The following is a 19604-nucleotide window of genomic DNA, read 5'->3' as shown; positions in this document are numbered from 1 at the left end:
GTGGCCAACTGTCGACACTGTGGTCACTGTGATGCTATTTGTGATAGAGCCAAGACTTGAACCCAGACAGCCTGGCTCCAAGGGCCACCCTCGTAACTCCCAGTCACTCAGCCTGCCTGACAAAGGCCTGCCTGCCATGCAGTGTTTAGGGTGCTCTGGGAACACCCAAAAGAAGGGCTACATCCAACTGGGATAATGGATTAGCAAAGCTTCTCAAGAGCAGGTGGGAGCTCCGCCATAAGTACCAGCTGGCTGGCTAGACAAATTCAGGATGGCTCTGGAATGCCTGTCTAGAGGATGCAGGTCTGCGTGTCTTCCAGACCAGACTCCTTGTCCCCCACTTCTCCCCAGCAAGCAGGAGTTCTGTAATAGGTAGCCAGACTCTCTAGTGAGGGCTGATGTGTAAGTATTTAATTGAGATCGGATCTCCATAGACTTTAAACATCAATCCAGAAGATAAAAAGATGAGCAATCTTTGGAAATTAAAGGCCCAAATCAACGAACCCCAAGCTGTCCAAGGACACCGCTGATCTGAGGTGTTGCTGCTTTCTCATCCTGTTCTAGAATCTTCCAGGGCCCCACTCTGCCTTCTGTGTCTTGCACCCTCCTCCCTGCAATTACAGTTCTTCTCTACAAACCCACACAACATTTACAACAGTCACTCTAAATGACAAAGTGCCCATCAGCAGCACCCAAACATTCCTTCATGGGCATGCAAGCCCAGCCTTTCCAGGTGGGTGAGGCCACAGTCTCTCAGCTCCCTGTGGTTTGGTTTCCAGGGGAGCGCAGAACCATCGTCTCGTGCACACGGATTGTCAACAAGACCACAACTCTGGTGAACGACAGTGACTGCCCTCAAGCAAGCCGCCCAGAGCCCCAGGTCCGAAGGTGCAACTTGCACCCCTGCCAGTCACGGTAAGGAGCTGGGTTCTGTTCTGTAGCTTGGACCCACCAGAATCTGGGGCAGCAGCACCATCAATGGTGGGGAGCAATAGGCAGTTAATGCCACAGTACTGCTCTATGCTATGTTCCGTTATTGTTGATGAGTGATTTCTGCTTGCTCAAATTACCAAATTTCTAGCTACTGAGCCAGAACTCTGATGGAAATACAGTCTTCATTGGAAGGCATTCTGTAGGAGACCATTAGTAACATCTCATGGCACAGGAAAAAAAAAAAAAGCCACCACCACACTTTTAACCAGTACCCATTGGCTTCCCCAAATTACTTTGTCTTGGTGGAGAAGGAAACAAATATTGGCATCTGAGTGTCCAGGAGAAAGGGTGCACACAGTCTAATGTTGTGGGTGACCTGTTTCAGTGGCTGAAATTCATGCCAATGAGTGTGGATCTTGGTCTTTGTTCTTTGGGATCAATCAGAACTTCTGTCCCAACCCCAGCTTTCATGGCTGTGTTACCGATGTGAACTCTCTTGGGTTGTCAGGAGATGAATTGTGTGGAATGTGTTCATCAGCTAAGCCTCCTCTTTTCGAGTCATTTTAGCGTGACTTTGGCAAATCCATTACATTGTGTCATGTCACCCTTTGACCTTCCGTTCTGCTCTGAATTGAGGTGAATGGTTTTTGCTTTGCGGTTCTGTGTATCATTTAAGGCATGTTGACCTTTTCCAATTAGACTGGGTGTTTAGTATTTCCATTTTTTAGGTTTCTTAACTCAATTTGTGCCGCTCGCCTAGTACAAGAGTTTCACAACATATTTGGCTTCTGCACCAACCCCCTTTGTTTTGTCAAACTCTTAAGATGTGTTTGAGTGAGAAAGAGAGGAGACAGGAAGGAAAAAAAGAAGGTGAGGCTTGCTGCGATGATTTTCTGTGCTCCTTGCCAAATTAAGAATGAAATTCCACCCTTAAGGCTGAAGGCCTGGAGGAAGAGCTCACTGCAGGAAATCTGCTTGAGCACCCTCGGTATGAGCAGCCGTACTACAAACCTGTTGATCAGTCCCTCAACAAGTCACATTCATGGGCCACAGAAAGGACTTGCCACTGTAAAGACTCAGCAGTCTAACAGGCTACAGCCTCTTCTCTGGAAACTAAAGATGGCCTGGCCCTGGTGAAGTGATTGGAAAATAGGGTAAGAGACGATGGAGGAGGAGAGGTCAACATGAGTTCAATGGCATGATTGAGCAAAAAGGTCTTAGGGCTCCATTCGAGAAGCATATTTTAAAATCAGTTCTGTTTTCAAACTATTTTATACCCAAGTCTTTTTAAAATTATGCACAGAAACCAATAAAATGAAACAGATGAAATGAAAGCTGCTGCCACTGAATTGAGACACACACGTGATGTGGCAGAGTGGGCCAGTCTACTCTGCCTTTTCCACCTCTCACAGTAGGTCCTGGCTCCTCTGTGGGACTCCAGGGATAAAGTTTAAAAATCAAGGGTTCTGCTTCCTGTAGTGATAGAGTAGCTTATATTGGACCAACCCTCCTGCAGATTACAATTACAAACTCTGGAGACAGTATAAAAAGCAACTGTTTAAAAGCTAGAAAGCAGCTTGGGAGAGGGGGCTCCCGCCTGTAATCCCAGCACTTTGAGAGGCCAAGGCGGGCAGATCACTTGAGGTCAGGAGTTCGAGATCAGCCTGGCCAACATGGTGAAACCCTGTCTCTACTAAAAATATAAAAATTAGCCGGGTGTGGTGGCAGATGCCTGTAATCTCAGCTACTCAGGAGGCTGAGGCAGGAGAATTGCTTGAACCTGGGAGGCGGAAGTTGCAGTGAGCCGAGATCGTGCCACTGCACTCCAGCCTGGGCAACAGAGCGAGACTCCATCTCAAAAATTAATTAATTAATTAAAGCTAGAAAGCAATTAGAAACTGAAGAGAAATAAAGAAATGGAAGAATAGAGTGGCATGGAATTGAATTACCCATGTTGACAGCTCTAACCAAATGAAGGCCCTAGTTCCATTGAGACTAACTAAAAGTCTGATAGATACCTGCCATCTTTTACTGGTTAAGCCATCAAAGGAGAATATTCAGGGAAACCCATAGCAGCTAGAAATTGAGAAGGAAAAACTCCAGAAAAGAGGGAGCCACAGAAGGGGACTCCCAAATTCTGCATGTATCTCAAGAATCTCTGGGAATTCTTAGAGACTAAGGCCAAATCTAAGAATAAGACAGCCCCGCCAGACCCCACATAGCACAGCTAAGGCTAGAAGACCTGAACTGAGACGGTAGCTGCTGCCCACCACAAGAGAGACAATACCTGGAGTTTTATTCCAGCAAATTAGCTGCCTACTAAAACAAACATTCAATATTCTTCTAAAATGATACTCTAGAACTGCATTGTTCAACATGGTAGTCACTAGCCACTCCAAATTGAAATCTGCTATAAATATAAAATATACACGAGGTTTTAAATATTTAGTATGAACAGAGATTATAAGTCTTAATTTTATAAAATAATTTTAGATTATAAAATATCTTAATTTTCATGTGATTACTTTGATTATAATCATCCCAAAGGATTATATTTTGGATACATTGGGATAAACAAAATTACTAAAATTAAAATCGAGATTTTTTTACTATTTTAATGTGTCTTCTAAAAAATCCAAATTAACAGGCTGGACATGGTGGCTCACGCCTGTAATCCCAACACTCTGGGAGGCCAAGGCAAGTAGATCATCTGAGGTCAGGAGTTTGAGACCAGCCTGGCCAACATGATGAAACCCCATCTCTACTAAAAATACAAAAATTAGCCAGACATGGTGGCAGACACCTGTATTCCCAGCTACTCAGGAGGCTGAGGCAGGAGAATTGCTTAAACCTGGGATATGGAGGTTGCAGTGAGCTGAGATCACGCCTCTGCACTCCAGCCTAGGTGACAGAGCCAGACTCTGTCTCAAAAAAAAAAAAAAAAAAAAAAAAAAAATCCAAATTATATATCCAGTTCTCATCTTATTTCTGTTGAACAGTACTTCTGTTCATTAGTGTATCATTCACAGTGTTCTGGGTACAATCCAAAATTACTAGTCATACAGGGAAACAGATCCATACTCAAAAGAGAAGGCCATTAATGGAGACTGACTGCAAGATGACGTATATGTTGGAATTAGAAGAAAAGAATGTTAAAGCAGCTATTGTAACTATGCTCAAAAATGTAAGGAAACCTATGCTCATGGTCACAGAACATTTAGGGAATCTCAAGAAAAAAAGATACTCTACAAAACACAATTTTACGACTAAAAAATACAATATCTGAAATTTTAAAAATTCACTCCATGGATCTAACAATAGAGTAAGATGATGAAAGATTAGTGAAGTTGAAGATAGAAGTTTGGACATTATTCAGTCTAGAAAACGGGAAGGAAAAAATTGTTGACAATGAGCAAGACTCAGTTACCTGTGGGGCAGTATCAAGCATTTTAGCATAAGGGTAATTGGAGTCACAGAAGGAGAGGAGAAAGAAGATGGAGCAGATAATAATCATTTAAGGAACAGTGATCAAAAATTTCCCAGGTTTAGTGAAAGACAGATGAGAAGTAATCAGATCACATCTTCATATTTCAGCTAGATTCCAGATTAATTCAAGGTGCCATAACAAAGCCCTCTGGTCATTACAACAAGTGGGCCAGTATAGCAAGTTCATGATTTTTGCCTCCCATGTATATTCTAAGAGAGAACCTTGCTGCACTGCAAAACTGAAAACAGAAAATCATGCAGGAAAACACCTGTAAAACAAAGTGACATAAACAAACATGAATGTAAACTCTATAAATGAGTGCCACAGAGCTGTGCTAAGCCTATGATAGATAACATCAAGTGTGTGTATTGCTACAGAAAGTTCAGAGCCATTCTGGCTTGATGGACCACAGTCCTGCAGTCTTGCTATGTTTTAGCCAAGTTCAAGCCAAACACACTTCAGACTAAAAGCAATTTCAGAAGCACGTTCTTAGTATCTCCATAGAACGGGGGTCAGCAAACTTCATCTGTATAGGTCTAGAGAATAAATATTTTTGCCTTCACAGGCCACATGTGGTCTCTGGCACATTTTTTTTCTATATTTTGAGTCATAATCCTTTAAAACATGTAAAATTTGTTCTTTACTCTTGGGTTGTACAAAAATAACCCCGTAGGCCAGACTTAGCCCACGCATAAGAGTTTGCTGGCCTCTATCTCAGATTATTGATTACTCTCATTTTGCCCACTGAGATATTGGGACCACACCCTCAGCATGAGCCAGAGCTCTGCAGGTATTAGCTTAGGGAATGTATTTTCTTATTATACAAAGGAGAACATGTTAGAATACTGAATTTCTTTTTATTGTGTAACTTGATAAATATTCTATTTCTGCCTCCCCACCACTTCTCTTTTCCCACCTCCTTCCACTCCCTTCCTGACTGTAAAATCATGTGAATCAGACTTAAAGAATGAGTGGAATTACTTAGAGCCGAGAAGAAAATGAAATTGAAAAACAAGAGAAAATAGCACCTAAAATCTGCCTTAGAGAGCCCAGACAGGAAGTGCCTGGATGCCTGCCCTAGGCTGGTTTTGTTTGCTAATTTGTTGATTTGTTTATTCTGAACCATCTGACCTTGTATTTTTTCTTAAAAGTGCCATGACTCATCAAAGAGGATTTATTGTTTGGCTAAAGAAATATATAATCTGATAATAGATTTTAAAGCTCTTGCAAGTCCTAACAAGATAGATCTATGCATATATACATACACATACATATATACATACACACACGTAAATATGTCTACATGCCCAATATACATCTATATATACGTATTATGTACAGTAGTCCCTGCTTATTTGCAGTTTTGCTTTCTGTGGTTTCAGTTACCCAGGGTCAACCATTGCCCAAACATATTAAAAGGAAAATTTCTGAAATAATTCATCAGTTTTAAGTTGCTTGCTGTTCTGAGTAGTGTAATGAAATCTCACACCGTACCACTCTGTCCTGCCCAGGATGTGAATCATCCCCTTGTCCAGGGGATCTACAGTGTCTCTGCTCCCTGCCTGTTTGTCACTCAGTAGCCATCTCAGTTAGCAGATCGACTGTTGGGTGTCATAGTTCTTGTGTTTTACTTAATAATGGTCTCAAAGAACAAGAGTGGTGACGATGGCAACTCAGATGTGCTAAAGAGAAGCTATAAAATGCATCCTATAAATGGAAAGGTAAAAGTCTTCAACTTAATAAGGAAAGAAAAAAAATGTATGCTGAGGTTGCTCAGATCTACAGTAAATGAATCTTCTACCCATGAAATTGTGAAGAAAGAAGAAAGAAATCTGTGCATAGTATATACAGGGTTCAGTACTAGCCTTAGTTTCTAGCATCCACTGGGGGTCTTAGAACATATCTGCCACAGATAAGGGAGGACTTCTGTACAGCTATTATACACACACACATATTTGGACAACAAAATTTGAATTATTGCATGGCACGATCTAGTTGTCATGAGTCTTTCATAAGAACCTGTGGTTACGTGGATTCATGCTAGTAAGTGAAGAAAAGTGGAAAGACTGACCTTAGGAAATAAATGCCAGAAAATCAGGGAGATTGGACACACAAGTAAAAACTGCACTTGGACAAGAGGGTGAGGTGGAGATGTGGAGGGTCTGGATTACAAATGGCTGTTTCAGATGGGGTGGCTTGAGCGGAGGACAGAGCCTGTAACCTGGAAGAAGAGCCCAAGAATCCCATGGTGTGAACTTTATTAAACAAGCCAGAATGCAACCCATTGTTGAACCTGGCAAGGTGAAAGAGCCTTTCTGTGTTATTGTTACTCTTTGACCTTTAAAATGGCAGAGATGTTTGTCTTTTTCCTTTATACTTTCCTTTATTTCTCCTGATCTCCCTTTAATTTTCTTCAACCCTTTTTCCATTGAGTTCCTGACAGTTTCCTTTGCTTTCCCAACTGCACACCATTAGCACCTCTTTATTCTAATCCTAGCTCTGTGGATACTTCTCCCAAACCCTGCTGTAACCATATGGAATCTGGAGTCTGACACGCATGGCAGATGGCGTCTCCCCAGCATCTCATACACCAACACAAAAACATAGACAAACCTGGCCCTGACATTGGCAGGCGTGGCAGAAATCACAGATCAGCTCAGCTGTTATGGCCATGGCCAGCAGCCTTCACCTTGCTGACCACAGTCTGCAGGGAAGAGTCCTCCCCATCGTTCAGCATCCAAAGAGCAGTACTGTGTGCCGAGACCCTTGAGACCCAGCCTCAGGTGGTCCTGGAGCAAGGAGGCAGGAGCTGGCAATGAAGTGGACTTGTCCCGGCGCACAGACCTTGTGCTTTACCAGATTTAACATTTTTGCAGTCTTTAAGAGCTTATTCGCCACTTGAAAAAGGCCATTCCAAGTTATTAGATATTTCCCTATAGTATTTATGATTTGAACTTCTTCCCAGGCAGTACATGCTGTACTGTACATTGAATTAGAGTGATTCAGAAAAGAACATTCAACATCTTACTGGCAATTGAATTGAATAGTCATTTTCAAGGAAGTGTCTTTGGTTTTTAAATTTGTTCTCCTTCCTCAATTATCTTAATCAGGCTGGCCTTATTTGGGGTTAAAATGGAATAGAATCCCTTCCTTTTTATTAAAGCACATTTTGTGTGTGTGCACGCGTGCATGTATGAGAGAGAGAGAGAGAGATTGTGACTTAAGAATGAAGTCACTGGAATATGTGGCTCTTTAGCTACAGCCACAATCTGAAAAGATACGGTTTTTTAATCAATTTCTTGCTAGTCTGAAACATAAACATTTTCTTTCCTGTCTTTTTCTAAACTAAAATAGGTAAATCTAATTGTGACTAAATCTGTGGTCTGTTACATGCCTTGTTGATGGTATGTGAGTGGGGAGGAGAAATTTACATTGCCAAAATGCTGGAACTTTTTCTGACACAAATTTCAGGATGTCACCTGTCTTTAAATTAAGTGGTAAATTTTGAAGCCTTACCTTATTGATCTAAATTAAGAAACATTCAAGATGGAGGACAAGAAAGCATTTTCAGAGGTTTTTTTATTTTTTGGGGTCATTTGACCATCCCTTCGTTTGGTCATTACAGAGAATGAGAGAACGCCCTGGTGCCAGGTTCACAGGCGACAGGATTTCTCCTGTTGGGAAACGCTTTGCATGTAGGCTCTGCAACCCATCAAAAGAGATGCTTCTCTCTTCCTGACTTTTCTGAGTAATAAAATATGAAGACCATCAAGCACTTGATGTTTCCATTTGACTTTTTATGTCACAATTACAAGAAAGGAGAAGTAAAGGGAAAAGGTGAGATTTAGTCTGAGGAATACTGAAAGAACAAAAACAATAACAACCGCTGCCCCCAAAAAGATTACAAAGCGATCTATCAGAAATGAAGGGAAGCTGTGTATTCTCCAGGTTGTGGAAGAAACATCAGCCCATAGAAGAAATGGCTGTGCAGTAAGGGCAACAGTGGAAGGGTTCCTAACTTGTGGAATTGCTGAGCGGTTTCAGAATGAGCTTGGATATGTTGGCGGCTGCTTCTCCAAACAGTCCTTTCCCCTTTGCCTTGGGCCTTTTTTGGTCATTCTTGGCAGAGTCCAGTGCTCGCTGACTCTCTTACAGCAATGAAGAGTCCACAGATAAGAATTATTCATTTCTCCTTCTGAGTGTATACTTATATACAAATGCATTGAAAGTAAAAAGATGGAAAAAGTTATATCATGCAGGCAGAAAGCGGGAGTGCTATACTAATATCAGACAAAAAGAGTTTTTATAAAAATATATTACTAGAATACAGACATTTTATAATGATAAAATGGCAATCCATCAGGAAGATATGACAATTATAAACATATAAGACCCTAAAATACATGGAGCAAAACTGACAGAAATGAAGGAATAAATATGTAACTCAACAATAGTAACTGGAGACTTCAAAACCTCACTTTCAATAATGGATTTTAAAAACAAGGTATATCAACAAGGAAATAGAAAACTTAAACAACATTGTAAACCAACCAAACCTAATAGATATCTAGAAAACACTCCACCTAACAACAGCAGAATTTCCATAGGGAACATTATTCAGAATAGATCATATACTAGGCCAGTAAATAAACCTGACAAACACAAAAAAAATAGAAATAATATGACGTATGTTCTCTGACCACCATGGAATGAAATCAGAAATCAGTAAGAGAAGGAAGTTTAAGAAACTCATAAGTACATGGAAATTAAACAGTACCCTTCCTAAACAACCAGTGGGACAAATAGAAATCATATTTTGAGATGAGTGGAGGTGAAGGCACAATGTAACAGAACTTCGGGAATGTGTCTAAAGCAGGCCTGAAGGGGATATTTATGGCTGTAAACACTTATATTGAAAAAGAAGAAAGATTTCAAATCAGTAAACTAACCTTCCATGTAATGACAGGAAAGTAGAGCAACAAACCCTAAAACAAGTAGAATGAAAGAAATAGTAACATTCATGCAGAAATTAATTAAATAAAGGGTAGAAAACAGTAGAGCAGAATAATGAAACCAAAAGTTAACTATAGGAAGAAATCAACAAAATTGGCAAGTCTTTAGCTAGACTGGCCAAGAAAAAAAGACGTAAATCACTAAGTTAAATAATGAAAGCAGGAATGTTACTACTGAGCTTACAGAAATAAAAAGGATTGGGAATGAACACTATGAACAACTGTATGCCCTAAGTTAGATAACTTTCAGAAAATGGACAAAGTCCTACACATAAGCAAACTACTGAAACCAAATAAAGAGCATCTGCAAAAAAACCCACAACTAACACCATATTTAAAAGTGAAAGACAGAATGCTTTTCTCCAAAGATCAGGAGCAAGACACAGTATCTGCTCTTACTATTTCTATTCAACATTTTATTAAAGATTCCAGCCTACGCATTTACCCAAGTAAATGAAATAAAATGCATCCATATTTGTATAGAAGAAGTAAAACTGTCTGTATTTACAAATGACACGATATTGTATACAGATAATACTAAGGAATCTCTAAAAACGATTAGAACTAATAAACAAGTTCTGGATGTTTGCAGATGTAAGATCAATAAGGAAAAATCAATTGTATTTCTGTATAGCATCAATTAAGTGAAGAAAAAAATCCACTTATAATAACATCAAAAAGAATAAAATACTTTGGAATAAATTTAATAAAAGAATTTTAAAACTCATATTCTGAAAACTACAAAAATATCTCAATAAATGGAAAGACATTCATTTTCATGAATGAGAAGACTTGTTAAGATAACAGTACTCTACAAATTGATTTATAGAGTTAGTGCAATCTCTATCAAAATTCAAGCCGTCTTGCTTCCACAAATGGGGACGTGACCCTAAAATCCGTATGGAATTGCAAAGGGCCTCAAATCATCAAAACAATCTTAGAAAAGAATAACAAAGTTGGAGGACTCCTGCTTCCCAGTTCCAAAGCTTACTACAAACTAGAGTGATCCAGACAGTGTGGCCCTGGCATAAGGATAGACATAAAGAACAATGGCATATAACTAAGAGTCCAGAAATAAATCTTCACAGTTATTGTCAATTGCTTTTCCACTAGGGTGCCAAGAGCAATCAATGGAGAGAGAATAGTCTTTTCAAACAAATGGTGCTGTGACAACTTGCTATCCACATGCAAAAGAATGCAGTTGGAGGTGGGGTGCATTGCCTCATGCCTGTAATCCCAGCACTTTTAGAGGACTGCTTGAGTCCAGGAGTTCGAGAGCAGCCTGGGCAACATGGTGAAACACTTTCTCTACAAAAAATACAAAAATTAGTCTAGTATGGTAGTGTGTGTCTGTAGTCCCAGCTACTTGGGTGGTGGGGGGCAGGCTGAAATGGGAGGATCGCTTGAGCCCAGGAAGTTGAGGCTGCAGTGAATCTAGATTGAGATTGCACCACTGCACTACAGCCTGGGTGACAGAGTGAGACCCTGTCTCAAAAGACAAAGGACAATCAAAAAATGTGAAAAATATTTTCAAATTATATATCTGATAAGGAACTTATATTAAGAATATCTAGGCCAAGCATGGTGGCTCATGCCTGTAATCTCAGCACTTTGGGAGGCCAAGGTGGATGGATCTCCTGAGCTCAGGAGTTCAAGACCACCCCGGGCAACATGGTGAAACCTCGTCTCTACTAAAATACAAAAAATTACCTGGGTGTGGTGGCACATGTCTTTAGTCTCAGCTACTCAGGAGACAGGCACGAGAATCGCTTGAGCCCCAGAGGTGACGGTTGCAGTGAGCCAAGATCATGCCACTGCACTCCGGCTTGGGCTACAGAGTGAGACTCTGTCTCAAAAAAAAAAAATAAATAAATAATAAAAAAGGGAAACCTAAAGAACTACTGGAACTCAATAATAAGATAACACAGAACCTAGCTGAAAACTGAAAACTGAACAAAGGATCTGAATAGACATTCCTCTAAAGAAGGTGTACTGAGCATCCTTAGCAGGGAAATGCCAATCAAAACCATATGGAGATTCCACTTCACGCTCACTAGTGTGGCTGTGATCAAAAAGATAGATGATAACAAATGTTGATGAGGATGTTGAGAAATCAGGACTTTCATACACTGGGATGGGAATATTAAATGACACAACCACTTTTTAAAAAAAAAATCTGGCAGTTGCTCAGAAAGTTCTGCTTTGAGTTATTATTCAAATCAGCAATTCCAGTACTGTGTGTATACCCAAGAATAATAAAAACATGTCCACACAAGAGCTTGTACACAAATGTTCATAGCATTATTTATAATGGCCAAAAGGTAGAAGCATGGCACATGTTCATTCACTGAAGAATAGATAAACAAAATGCAATGTATTCAGGGAGTGCAATATTATTCAGCCTCAAAAATGAATGAAGTTCTGGCACAGAGAAACCCTGAAAACATGCTAAGTGGAAAAAGCCAGACACAAAAGGTCACGTATGAAATTCCATTTAGATGCAATGTCTAGATGAGACAAAATCCATAGAGATGGAAGGTAGATGCCTAGGGCTAATGAGGAGGGAGAGGGATGGAATTGGGGGTTGATAACTAAAGGGTTACAGGGTTTCTTTTGTTGTAATAAAAATATCCTAGATTGTAATGAAAACCATTGAATTGTATGCTTCAAACGGTTCAATTGTGGTATATAAGTTATATCTTAATGCTATTAAAAAACTCACGAAAAAGTGCACATTTATGGTTGCAGGCTCTTGGGGAGCTAAGGAGAGGCCTTCCACAGGCTCCCGTGAGTTCAAAGGCTGACACAACAACCCAAAGCTCACGATATCTCGGGACTTGGGGCAGTGGAGACAGTCAGGAGCCTGTGCTAGAAATGTCCTAATTGTCCCTTCTCAAGCAGGCATCGATGGATCTTGTTTAGCAGCTGCCTTTTATCATGCTGGGCTGCTTATGTCTCTGTCCTTTCTTGCTGCGCAGTTTCAGCTTCTCCCAGCGCCTCTGGTGGGGATTCTTAGGACAGAGAATTTGCCCAGTGTGGTCTGTTGTGCTTCGGCAGGCCCTTTCACAGTGCACCTTCTCCTTGCTGCCTCTCTGCGCCCTCCTTACCTTTCCCCTGGAGGGCCTTTCCTGCAAGTCGTGCACCGCCATGGCTGTCATTCCCAAAGACTCTGACAGAGAAGCCCTAATCCTTCTCCCTGGGCCGGCCATCATCTTTGCAGCCTCATAGAAAAGCCATCCCAAGCTTCACATTGGAGACACCCTCCCATAGGCTGGTTGGGTTTGGAACTGGGAGTCAGGGATTTTCTTTCCCCATGTTCTCTGTGCTTCTCACTTGCAGTGGAGCCTGGACGGGACTCCCTGTGTCTCTGAGCAGTAGCTTGTACACCCATAACCTGCAGAGAATAACAGTGTTCTCTGCATGTTATTTCAACAACGATAACTTGGTGAGTCATCTTTTCATTTTCTAGGTCATTTCTTGTTCATATTTATACCACATACTACCAAGTTCTTGCAGGATTTGACATTGCTTAATATTGGCCTGAGCCCACCTACCTTAGTACTGGACAAGATGAAAAAGGGTGTTGTAAACTGAACAGGGAGGCCAGTCTCTGGGGGTCCCTCTGGAACCATGCAGACCCGCCTGTCCTCCTGGTGGCCCCCAGCTTCCCCCAGGCTTGGCACACCTGAGGATCAATGCCTAGATTTGCTCACCCCAGTCAGTGAAATCCTACCCCGAAAAAAGTGCCATCCTCCTTTCCCCCTCATCCCCTGCACCTCTGCCTCAAACCCCAAAACAGAAACATCAGAATAAGAATGAGCAAACATTACACACTGCTGAGACAGTGAAAATAAGAACGTAACCAAAGTCGTGGCCAGGATCCCTTCACACACACACAGGATAAATCTTTTCCTAGGTAATATATGTACTCTGGAAATACTCCAGAATTCATATTAATTTTTTTAAAATAACTGAGCACATCCCTTATGATCATGTTTTACATCTGTTCCTCTCTAAGAAACCATTTAAGCCTTTCTAGAAAGACCTCACATAGGCTAGATTCATAAACATTCAGGGCTGCCTGTCAGAGCTAATATCGTGAAACCTGGGTCATTTCTAACCATCTAAAGCATTGCTGGGGAATTGCATGCCTGGCCTGTGTTCAAAGTTACTGCGCTTTTGAAAGCCGAGCACCCTGAGTACCTGAGGGTTGCCTTTTTACAAATGTTCCAAGTGCTTGAGTTTTCCTCATGGAGTATGACATTAATCTTAGGTCCCCGGGGTGACGGGGCATTTGCTGGGAGACAGGCAGGTTCTCCTTTTCCAAGGAAGGTGGACTTCCAGCTCTGTGTGCCTGCATGTTTATGCTAAGGTGGTTATTAAGGAAAGAATAGAATGAAAGATTTATCAGTGAGCTAAGGACATTGCACTGAGAGGGAAGAGGCTGAACCTGTTTTAACTTTTTCTTATGTGGGAATGAGTTTATCAGGTCCTTTTCCAAGAGAGGTTTTAAGGCTGGAGGAATAAGGAGAACAAGTAGGTGTCAGGCACACAAAGGAGCAGGATGGAGACATCTGAAGCCACCAGTGGCCCTTTCCCCAGTTCTGTTTGGGACATTTTCCAAGAGGGACTTAGTGGCTTAAATGTCAAAGGAAAGAGTTTGCAAGTGAACTGTCTTGGGCTGCTTGTTGGCCAAGGCCACAAACACCAGCTCCGATACAAGCAGTGGTACACATGTGGGGTCCTTCATCCCAAGCCCAGCAGTGACATCCCGTTTCTGCAGGGGCTCACTGTGCTCTTCAGGTGAGGCCAGGCATCCAGCCTGCGAGTGGCAGGTGCTTCCCAGGCTGCAGACTACATGCCCTGCAGCTTCCTCGCTGGCCGGCCAGGCCTCTGCACTATGTACACAGTGACCGCGGACACAGCACTACCTCCCACAGCACAGCCTGTGCCAAGATTAGAGGGAAAGGGGATTCTGTGGGCATGTCAGGTAGGGAAGTACTGGCTCAGACAGCCCCACAGGTCTCAATACTCTGTGGTCTCTCGCCGACAGATGCACTTTTGATGTACCACTCTGTGCTGTGAACCACTTTGAGGATCCTAGGCTTGTGCTTCTTCCCAGGAGAATTTTAATCCTGGAATCTACCCTTCCTGGAGCTTCTGCAGAAAGAGTTGCTCCCACCAGCAGGGTCAAGGCACTGTGGGCTCACAAGGGCTTGGGGGACCCTATACCTTCCCTAGAGAAGTAAACACAGCCAACCTCTTTCTTCCATTGGATAGACGCTGGTGTATAGTGGGAGGTAAGGAGACCATCCAATAAGTTGATGGCATCACTGCCAATAAAACTTCTGTCCCCACCAGTCCCCCAGTCTGCTCCGAAGCCATGGCTGTGGTGTGGACATGCAAGGAGGTGATCCTGGCACCACTGGCTTCTGGAGCACAATTGGGCCTCGCTGGGCCACAGAAACCAAATCTGAACCTGTCCCAAAAAGATAAGAGAATATAGAAAGAATGTGGAGTAGCTCCCAAAATTGAAGAGACACTGAAAAGTTGGTCTGGGAGAGAAGATCCCAGAGCTGGCTGGAGCGGCTCCTGCATCCACTCCAAAGGTCACTCTGCTCAGAACCCAGGTTCCTGCAAAGTCTGATCAGTCTTTCTCAGCTCGTGTGCTCTGCTGCTGTTGGCCAACAAACGGGAGCATGGTAAAGAAAACCGAGGTGTCTCAACTCTCACCAGAAGAAGGAAGATGACATGAGACAGGCAGAAATTATTAAGTCCAATGGAGAGACAGGCTGAGGTCATGATCTAACCAAGACTGAGAAATGAAGACTGTCCAACCCATGTTGCTCTCAGCTAGAATGAGAGCAGGCAAGTCTGTTAGCAAGAGGGCTACTGTACTGGAAAATCCCCGTGTACTGGGAAAAGCCAGCCCAACCGGAATGTTACTCTTGGATGGGAACTTTCAACATCAGCAGCTGTATGATTCTCAAAGCATGAGAGTTTTTTTTCCAAACTCTTCGTGACTGGGTGTGGTACAACCTGTTACCAAACCCAGACTTATCCTGGTTATTTTAACCTCAAGATTGTACCAACAGAATCTCCAGTCCCCGGAGTGTAATTTGATCAGGTGCGATGGCTTGGGGGAAAAAAAAAAATGGGTGCAGTGGACTCATCAGCTGCTGGCTCAGCCCTGCTCACTGGGCCTTCTGCTTCCTGTTGAGAGCTTAGTGTGGGCCCATAAATTCCAGAGACCCGTTTTTGTTTTTTTTTTCTCTCTCTCAAAACAGTACTTGAAAATGATTTTATTGTAAAAGTAGAGAATTTGAAAACTCAGAAATTGTATTCTTGCTAAGGTGTAAAGTGCAGAAGCAGCAGAAAGGCAGCGCTCTTTGGGAATGGGCCAGTTCACTCTTGCTCATCAGCAGTAAGGAGAGAAAGGAGGAAGTGGCTGCTGGCTGTCTCGTGGGTTAGGGAGCCCCACAGTCCCTCTGGAAAGTCGACGTATTCACCATATTTTACAGATGAAGACTTTGAGACGCTTAGTCATTAAGTAGCTTTCCCAGCCCATTCTGGTAACAAAATGCAAAACAATGTTTTCCTCCTTTAAATCTTACATACTTTCTGCTTCTTCATTTTCATTTTAAAAACAGTACAACCTGCTTCTGCCATGGCATGAAAAAGAACCCTTTTGACCAAGGCAGCTCTAAATCGATACTCAAAAGCGGGGCAAGAGAGTCATCAGGCAGTACTGTAGTGGCATTTAACTCAGAGTGCTATCAAGGGGAAGCTGGAGTGGCTCCTTTCCCTGGAAGTGAAACTCACAGCCTGAAGGCCCAAAGCTCTGGGATTAAACACTAGAGCAATTTCTCAGAATGCTGTAGTTAGTTAGTTTTCTGGCTTGTTGTTGGTGTTATCTGCACCCATACTAGAAAAGAAATTAAAATTCAGGACATATCTAACACAAGGGGTTCAATATGAAGGTGGTTTCCCAGGAGACCTGGAGAGATTTGGGGTTTAGGCAGTGAGAGGTGCTGACGGGTGCCATCCTGGACCTCCAAGACAAGCACACATGCCTAGCTGACCTTGAGCTTGGAGGGGCTGGGAAGGACTCTCACTCAGACCCCAAGTGACCAGTGATGCAAGTTGCTAGGCAATGGAGAAGGAGAGGTGTGTCTGTGGCCTAGGCCTGAGATTTTGTGGGTAAGGAACTAACCTACCCATTCAGGACTCAAACCCACAGCTTCTGAAACCTCCATGTTGTCCTCTATAGCTAAATAATGCATCTACCTGTGCCAAGTGCCGCGTATAGACACGACACCTCCATCATTCCTGTAAAGTCTGTGCGACTCTGTTTCTTTAGTCTTCCCTTTCTTTTTCTTGTTCCTCTTCCCCATAAGGGCAAGGACCTTATCAGTGCTCAATTCACTCAGCAGATGTTCGTCAGGAACTTATTTGTAGAATCAAGCTGCCACATGTAGTACTCTACAAATGTGGAAATCACCGGGTGTGCAGCTTAGTCTCCAGTGCCCAGCAGTGCCTAGAGCTCAGTAGGTCTTAGTAAGTCATTTGAACAGATACATGGATTGTTTGATACTGGTGGAGGGAATGTGCCTCAGTCATCCCGGAATTGCTCATCTCTATGGTTAGTGGCATTAGGTCGAAAATGAGATTTCATTCCAGTGGCATAAGCATTTGCCCATTAGGGGGCAGATGTCTGTCCTGGACAGATGCTCCATTGATAAAGGGGTGGAAATCAGAGGCTGGTTGGGACCCTGGTGTGTGTTGGATTGTCTTCTAGTTAAGTCACTCACCCTCTCTAGGTACAGCCTGTGGTCGACTTTACCCATGCTGTGTCCTACCCATAGCCCACCTTGACTTCTCCCTCTAGTCCTACTCATTCCACTCTCAGCAGCAGTTTCTGCAGACATATTTTAAATCCTTCCTTTACCTGCTTATGCTTTACAGCAGCCTTTCTTGAAATGGATTTGTTTAAAGTTGGAAGCAATAGCAAGATCATCATCTACTTATCACGTAGAGGCAAAAAGACATGCAATTTGTTAGGTTCGGTAGCTAGCCAGAGAAAGAATGAAATATTCCATCCATTTCACCCACGGGCAGCTTCACATGGTGGGCATTGAGAGCCTGACCTCAGGTCCCCACCTCACCCCTAGCTGCATGCAAACCCACAGGCAAGTTACATGATCTCGCCATCTGTAAAACTGGGAAATGAGAACATCTCTCATAGAAGTCTCGAGGAGATTAAGTGAAGTAATGCCTATAAATTCCTTCACCCCGAGTAAGCACTCCATGAACACCAGCCAAAACTATCATCACTGCTCAACTACAAAACTATATCGATGGTAAACATCAGCCAGCTGTTGGACCCCAACATTTCATGGGTTATCCATTATTTCATAAGACACTCCTCACACATACACATGTGCGTGTGCACACACACATTTTTAATACAGTTATAACTAGGTAATCTAAACCCATGTTGGTATTTTCCAGATAGTAAAAGACTGGGGACAGGTCCCACAGTATGCTAACATTCCCCTTCTTGTCAGAACAAGTTCATATAATTTATACATATTTCAGGGTAAATTGCAACAGCAGAAAAGTCTTGAGTGGTTCTTTTGTAACTTCTTGAATGCTTCTGAGCTCTCCACCTGTGAACTTTAGGTAGTGTCATCAGCAGGATGGGGGTAAGACTAGGGAAGGAAAAAGGATTATGGGAGGGTCTCAGCGTCATTCAGACCCGAAGATTGGATTTCAGGCTCAGTGTGTGACTAGAGACTTCACAGATGTGCCATCCCCCGGTGGCTCGTTAGAGACCACTGGAGCCCTGGTAGGGGGAGCGTGAGGAGGCTGCCTTTGTGGGTGGATGTGAAAGGCTGGGTCCTGCCAGCACTTCCGTCTGCTAACCTGTATTTGGGTTTAAAGGAATTTGGGTTTGAAGGAAGGAGCCTGGTGAAATTGAAGGACATAATTTCCTAAAGGAATTCCTTAGGACATTAAGAGAAGAAATTAGCACTGAGGAGGTCATGAACATGCCCTGGCCCACACCGTGCCCACAGCTTAGTTGTGTTTTCCTTCCATGACTCTTAATCCGCTTCCTGGGAAGAGGACGTTCCCTGGCCAGTGGGAGAGAGCTTTACCCTGAATCATGAGAACAGGGAGGGAAAAACATTTCAGCTGCACCTGCCCAGTGAGTTGTCAGAGAGGACAAAGGGTGATCTGGGGGCCAGCACCTCTCAGAGAGCTGATCAGAAGCAAGGCTCAGGCCTCGGGTGATTATTTTCCTGATATGTCTAGTGGCTCTACTGCGCTGAAATCCCCAGGGGACTGGGTGACTGACAGAGTGCTGGGCCCCACTCCCAGAGCTTCTGATTCAGTAGATCCAGAGTGAGACCTGGGAACTTGCATTTCTAGCTAGGGCTCTGATAGCACTCATGATTCTGGTCCAGGGACTGCACTGAGAGCCACCAGCATACAGTAACGAAGGTCCCTTCACATTTTAACTCAGAAAGCATGGTGGAAATCACCAGATTTGGTGAATTGGGTCCTGTGACTTGAATCTAACAGCAGATGCAAAAATCCTTCAGTATGGGGCTTATCTAGGAGGGAAAGGTAGTCCGTTACCTCATCTCCTGAGGGCTTCAGGGCCCAGAGCCCAGGCCACTAGGGGAGAGAGGCACAAGGCAGAGACCTAACCAAGTGGAGATTGAAGGCAGGACTTTGCAGGAGGCTCCAGGCCTTGCATGGCAGAAGCTGTGGTGACTGGAGCTGGGGATGGAAACGAGGCAGCCGGAGGCCCTAATTGACAGACAAAGCACTCCCCATTTCTCTTCTCTCAGGCATACATGGATGAATGAAAGGGCTCATTACCCTGACTTTATTTCTTATAAAGCAGGAAGGTTCCTGACAACCTGGGAAGCAACGACCATTGTGTTTTGCAGTTTGCCACAGTCAGGAAAGGAAACTGAGCAGGGTTAAATCTAGATCCCTATGTTTTGAGAAGATATTAATAGAATAAGTAAAGGTCAGAGTAGAGGTAGTTTTGTTCCCACAGCTACAGAAAGTCAATACAGCTCAGCACCTAGGGGAAATTCGGGAAGATTCCATTCTGACTCCATAATCACAACTGACCCAACAAGATATAAGATGGGAGA

The 19604-nt window shown here is 43.0% G+C and overlaps 1 protein-coding gene across 1 annotated transcript in view; it reads left to right on the top strand.

Annotated features, from left to right (window-relative positions):
* ADAMTS17 (ADAM metallopeptidase with thrombospondin type 1 motif 17) overlaps positions 1-19604 on the top strand; it is a 370865-nt gene that overhangs the window by 290206 nt on the left and 61055 nt on the right. The window contains exon 18 of the mRNA XM_025392032.1: positions 780-915. Within this exon, the coding sequence (XP_025247817.1) occupies positions 780-915 (136 nt within the window). The remainder of the gene's footprint in view (positions 1-779; positions 916-19604) is intronic.

The sequence above is a fragment of the Theropithecus gelada genome, chromosome 7b (genome assembly GCF_003255815.1).
Source record: "Theropithecus gelada isolate Dixy chromosome 7b, Tgel_1.0, whole genome shotgun sequence".
Classification (NCBI taxonomy): Eukaryota; Metazoa; Chordata; class Mammalia; order Primates; family Cercopithecidae; genus Theropithecus; species Theropithecus gelada.
Note: the sequence above shows the minus strand (reverse complement) of the source record. Positions and strands in the feature narration are given on the sequence as shown.